The 6,149-nt window shown below is 45.1% G+C and overlaps 1 protein-coding gene across 1 annotated transcript in view; it reads right to left on the reverse strand.

The window, feature by feature from the left end:
• The window catches only part of nt5e (5'-nucleotidase, ecto (CD73)), a 25,260-nt gene extending 20,140 nt beyond the window's left edge, over positions 1-5,120 (reverse strand). The window contains exon 1 of the mRNA XM_016237589.1: positions 4,788-5,120. Within this exon, the coding sequence (XP_016093075.1) occupies positions 4,788-5,111 (324 nt within the window). The 5' untranslated portion in view covers positions 5,112-5,120. The remainder of the gene's footprint in view (positions 1-4,787) is intronic.
• Between the last annotated feature and the right edge of the window lie 1,029 nt (positions 5,121-6,149).

The raw sequence follows: 6,149 nt of genomic DNA on the forward strand, positions 1-6,149 counted from the left end.
TCTGCGCCCCCTCAGCCCACCATCTAGGCGGTGCGAGCGGGAGTTACCCTGGACTCCCCCTCCAGCCTCTAAGCCCCGGACTCTGCCTCGGCCCGTGGATCCGTCGGCTCCACCATGGCTCCTAGCTCCCCCCTCTCCGCTGTGGCCCGGCAGTCCACTAGCTCCGCCCGGGCTCCCTCGTCCCTCCGGCTCCGCCTTGGTCTGGTGTCGACCATACTGCACCTCTGGACTCCACTCATCCGGCTGTGCCTCGTCCCTTCGTCCCTCCGGCTCCGTCAGGCTCCTTCATCCCTTCGGCTCCTCCTCAGGCCTCTGTCACTCCGGCTCCACCGCAGTCTTTCGGATCACCGCCTTCGCGTCAGTCACCGGCGCCATCTGCTCTGCCTTGGCCCTCCGGATCCTCGGTGTCGCCCTGGCTCATTGGCTCTCCGTCCCCACCTCAGGCTCCTCCACCACCTGCTCCGCCGCCGTCGGTCGGCCCCCTGGAGTTGTCAGCCCTTCCTCCACCATGGCTCCTCCCGCAGTCGGCTCCACCGTGGGCCGCCATCATGGCTGTGGCCTGGGTCCTGCCTGGCTCCTCCTCCTTCTCTGGTTCCCTTCTGTTGTCACCCTGGCTCCTCCCTCCGTCATCACCACCCTGGACTCTGTTGTTCGTCCTCCTCCCGGTCATTCGGCCACCTCCTGAACCTTCTCTTATCTCCTTTTTCCATCCCACATCCACTCCTTTGTCCTCCTCCGTAGTCCCCCTGTCCCATCCCTTTTTCTCCACGGCGCGAGGTCGTGCCTTCCAGGAGGGGGGCAAAATATCACAGTTACGGATGTTTTGTTGTGTTTCTCATTATCCATGTGCCTGTGTAACCTACTTTTCCCTCATGTTTGATTGTGTCATTATGTTCAGGTGTCTAGTCTTTATCCTCATTTATGTTCCCCATATAAGTTGCTTTCTGTTCCGTGTTTGTTTGTCCGGTCTCGTCTATGGATACGTGTGTTTGCTACCCTCCTATGATGGATTACCCTTATGTGGATTATTAAAGACTTTATATTGTGATCTTCTTCGTGCTTCTCTCCCGCACTACACCGTGACAATGTCTGCACTATGACTGTAGGCTACTTTCTGTACTGGAAGCTCCTGACACCAAGACTAATTCCTTGTGTGTAAACACACTTGGCAATAAAGCTTTTTCTGATTCTGATGAAAATGCAAATTCAATCTCTGACAGCAGGTGGCGCTTATAGAACACTAGCAGCGTTTCCTGGGTTATTGCTGTATGCAGCGCTGCGCTTATTAACACTCCTTTAATATGTATTTAACAAAGGTAAGAAGAAAAAGAAAATGCCATTGAAACTCTTTTGAAGACAGTCAGTTCTCCTCAGAAATACATCCATATTAACCCCCACCCTAATTCCATAATTATGGTTTTATTTCAGTATTTCGAGCATCTCAAACAATGAATTTGTTCTGTCTGGTACAGTATTTTCTCTGGTTGCGCGACTATTCTCTCCTCTTTGCATCTGTCTTACAGATAATATATCATGATGATCACTACGTTTGTGTTACCGAATTGAATCTGTCAGGAATAATCTGCCCGCTCTGGTCGTTTTTGATTACTGTCAGTTTAAACCGAAATGAGTCCAAATCTTGAGTTATGGAAATAATATAAAGATATCGCTGTCCCTAACTTGCAACCTCCCACTTTATTCACTTCCTAAATTAAGTGGGGAAAAAAATCCAGATGCTTATAATACGTTTATCTGGCAACACAACTGAGGCTGAGCCCGCATCCTCAATCACAACTCGCTCAAGGGATGAGGCCATGTAACCTTTTCACGATGATAATATTTATTTCCACACTGAAGACTTTGTGTTTCTTGCCAACATGACACACTATCCGGACAGCTGCCTCTGCTCGTTTTATCTAACTGGACTCAACACCGCCACACGAGCGCAGGGTCCTCAAGAGAGCCTCGCCGCCTTCATAGAGTGGGTGCTGGCGTCCTGCCAATCCCCACTCCGGACCCAGAGCCCAGCCCACCATATCCCCGCTGCGCGGAGCCAAAGCCTGAGCCCACCGCTGACGGAGAGCCAGAGCCCGCCGCAACCAACGAGCCATCGCCATTGACAGCGACAGAGCTGAGGATCGCCGCAGAGCCAGAGCCCGCAACATCAGACCAGGTGCGAGAGCCAGCAACAGAGCTTGCCACAGTGGAGAGCGAGAGCGCGGAGGAAAACTCCGCCCACTGCATCATGGCTGAGGGTGAGCAGCGCTCTATGGACTGTTATGGGGACATATATGCAGACATGCCCCCTCTTCTCCTGCCTTCATATGAACTCTCTGCCTGCCCTGAATCATTTGTCTGCTATGAACTCTCTGCCTGCCCAGAATTATCTATTTGCCCTGAACAATCCGCCAATCCTGAAACGACCATGGATGTCGTTCCCCTGTCTGCCGCACTCCCAGTATTGGGAGTCGCAATATGGTGTGTGTGGGCAGCAGTGGACTCGGTAGGTCTGGCTCCACCGCGGCCTTCCGGATACCCGCCTGGGTCGCAGGCGCCATCTGCTCTGCCTTGGCCCTCCGGATCCTCGGTGTCGCCCTGGCTCATTGGCTCTCCGTCCCCACCTCAGGCTTCTCCACCACCTGCTCCGCCGCCGTCGGTCGGCCCCCTGGAGTTGTCAGCCCTTCCTCCACCATGGCTCCTCACTCAGTCGGCTCCACCGTGGGCCGCCATCATGGCTGTGGCCTGGGTCCTGCCTGGCTCCTCCTCCTTCTCTGGTTCCCTTCTGTTGTCACCCTGGCTCCTCCCTCCGTCATCACCACCCTGGACTCTGTTGTTCGTCCTCCTCCCGGTCATTCGGCCACCTCCTGAACCTTCTCTTATCTCCTTTTTCCATCCCACATCCACTCCTTTGTCCTCCTCCGTAGTCCCCCTCTGTCCCATCCCTTTTTCTCCACGGCGCGAGGTCGTGCCTTCCAGGAGGGGGGCAAAATATCACAGTTACGGATGTTTTGTTGTGTTTCTCATTATCCATGTGCCTGTGTAACCTACTTTTCCCTCATGTTTGATTGTGTCATTATGTTCAGGTGTCTAGTCTTTATCCTCATTTATGTTCCCCATATAAGTTGCTTTCTGTTCCGTGTTTGTTTGTCCGGTCTCGTCTATGGATACGTGTGTTTGCTACCCTCCTATGATGGATTACCCTTATGTGGATTATTAAAGACTTTATATTGTGATCTTCTTCGTGCTTCTCTCCCGCACCACACCGTGACAATGTCTGCACTATGACTGTAGGCTACTTTCTGTACTGGAAGCTCCTGACACCAAGACTAATTCCTTGTGTGTAAACACACTTGGCAATAAAGCTTTTTCTGATTCTGATGAAAATGCAAATTCAATCTCTGACAGCAGGTGGCGCTTATAGAACACTAGCAGCGTTTCCTGGGTTATTGCTGTATGCAGCGCTGCGCTTATTAACACTCCTTTAATATGTATTTAACAAAGGTAAGAAGAAAAAGAAAATGCCATTGAAACTCTTTTGAAGACAGTCAGTTCTCCTCAGAAATACATCCATATTAACCCCCACCCTAATTCCATAATTATGGTTTTATTTCAGTATTTCGAGCATCTCAAACAATGAATTTGTTCTGTCTGGTACAGTATTTTCTCTGGTTGCGCGACTATTCTCTCCTCTTTGCATCTGTCTTACAGATAATATATCATGATGATCACTACGTTTGTGTTACCGAATTGAATCTGTCAGGAATAATCTGCCCGCTCTGGTCGTTTTTGATTACTGTCAGTTTAAACCTAAATGAGTCCAAATCTTGAGTTATGGAAATAATATAAAGATATCGCAATGTACCAGAATGAATTATGGCTTGTACGGCCCCTCATATTTATACATACATATATGCATGCATGTATGGTGTTCCAGTTTAATGTATTGAAATGGGTTCCAGGACTGTCTAAAAAAAAGTAAAGTTCAGTACTCTATATAAAAAACATCAGATTAATTAGCTGAAAAACATACAGTTGGTGTGATATCTTTAGCTTAAACGGTGTTCAAGTTTCATGGATATAAATGGGTTCAGTACTGTCAAAAAAAAAACAGATTAATAATCTGAAAACCGAAATTTGTGCATTATAGGGAATAATATTCTGAATACTTTACAGTTGGTTTGATACCTTTATCTCAAACAGTGTCAGGGTTTAATTAATTTAAGTGGGTACAAAATACAAAACACATGAAAATGATTCACTACTGTATATAAAAACAATAAAGGCATACTCTGAAAACCAAGCCTTGTGCATTATAGGGAATAATATTCTGAATATGTTACAGTTGGTTTGATACATTTAGATCAAATTGTGTTGTCCTTTAATGGATTTATATTATTGCATACCTTAAAAGTGTAAAAATTATTATAAAACACATAAAATGGTAATTCCAAAAACAGAACTTTGTGCAATAGCAGAGATGTTTTTCTGAACATTTTAGTATTGGTTTTATATTATAATGTCGCGTAGTTAAATTAAGAGAAATTAAGCATTGCGTAAAGAGCATGTATTTATGTCTATCTGAGTTAGTTTGCGCTCAAACTCCGCAAAGAGTTTTAATTGGCAAAAAAACCCTGATGTCTAAAGCATGCAAAACTAACGTTACCCCCGTGATTTTACAACGGCCCCTGGAAGAAATCCAAAGCTGTTCGATGCAAATCAGTTCTTTAAACATCTTACATTTATCTCAGTCTTCCGTGAACCCGATAATTAATGCACATAACGCTTACCATCGCATCATATCCGAGTTTATTCATGAAATGCGCCGCTTCTGCGCCTTTGTAGAAGTTAAACCAGACGGTCCCCTGAAACTGATCGCCCGCGTCCAGCAGAAGAACATGTTTCTCCTTGCTACGAACTTCTTTGATTTTCGTAAACCTCCGCGCGACTCCAGCGAAGCAAGGCGCTTTAGTGCATTTGCCCGAGTCCTTGTTGGTCTCCTCCACCCGTGCGTGAACATCGTTAGTGTGGAGTAAAGTCAGCTCAAACTCTGTCCTGCACATACGACAGTGAATCCAGATGACAACTAATGCATTGAGCCACTGCATCCTCATCTTCTCAGCCCTCTCTGAACTGAGTCCCATCAGAGGAGTTCAGTGGGCTTTAGTCTGGAGGCGGGGTTAGGGGGCAGCACCAAAACAAAACAAAAAGAGCCTATACCCCTGTTGAAAAAAAACTGCATATGCTGGTTAGGTATGTTTTGACGCTGGGATGCTGGTTTAAGCTGGTCCTTTGCTGGTTTATGCTGGTCCTTTGCTGGTATGCATGCATGTATGGTGTTCCAGTTTAATGTATTGAAATGGGTTCCAGGACTGTCTAAAAAAAAAAGTAAAGTTCAGTACTCTATATAAAAAACATCAGATTAATTAGCTGAAAAATATACAGTTGGTGTGATATCTTTAGCTTAAACGGTGTTCAAGTTTCATGGATATAAATGGGGTCAGTACTGTAAAAAAAAAAACAGATTAATAATCTGAAAACCGAAATTTGTGCATTATAGGGAATAATATTCTGAATACTTTACAGTTGGTTTGATACCTTTATCTCAAACAGTGTCAGGGTTTAATTAATTTAAGTGGGTACAAAATACAAAACACATGAAAATGATTCACTACTGTATATAAAAACAATAAAGGCATACTCTGAAAACCAAGCCTTGTGCATTATAGGGAATAATATTCTGAATATGTTACAGTTGGTTTGATACATTTAGATCAAATTGTGTTGTCCTTTAATGGATTTATATTATTGCATACCTTAAAAGTGTAAAAATTATTATAAAACACATAAAATGGTAATTCCAAAAACAGAACTTTGTGCAATAGCAGAGATGTTTTTCTGAACATTTTAGTATTGGTTTTATATTATAATGTCGCGTAGTTAAATTAAGAGAAATTAAGCATTGCGTAAAGAGCATGTATTTATGTCTATCTGAGTTAGTTTGCGCTCAAACTCCGCAAAGAGTTTTAATTGGCAAAAAAACCCTGATGTCTAAAGCATGCAAAACTAACGTTACCCCCGTGATTTTACAACGGCCCCTGGAAGAAATCCAAAGCTGTTCGATGCAAATCAGTTCTTTGAACATCTATAAT

The sequence above is a fragment of the Sinocyclocheilus grahami genome, unplaced genomic scaffold, assembly GCF_001515645.1.
Source record: "Sinocyclocheilus grahami isolate Dianchi unplaced genomic scaffold, SAMN03320097.WGS_v1.1 scaffold519.1, whole genome shotgun sequence".
In the NCBI taxonomy this organism is placed as follows: Eukaryota; Metazoa; Chordata; class Actinopteri; order Cypriniformes; family Cyprinidae; genus Sinocyclocheilus; species Sinocyclocheilus grahami.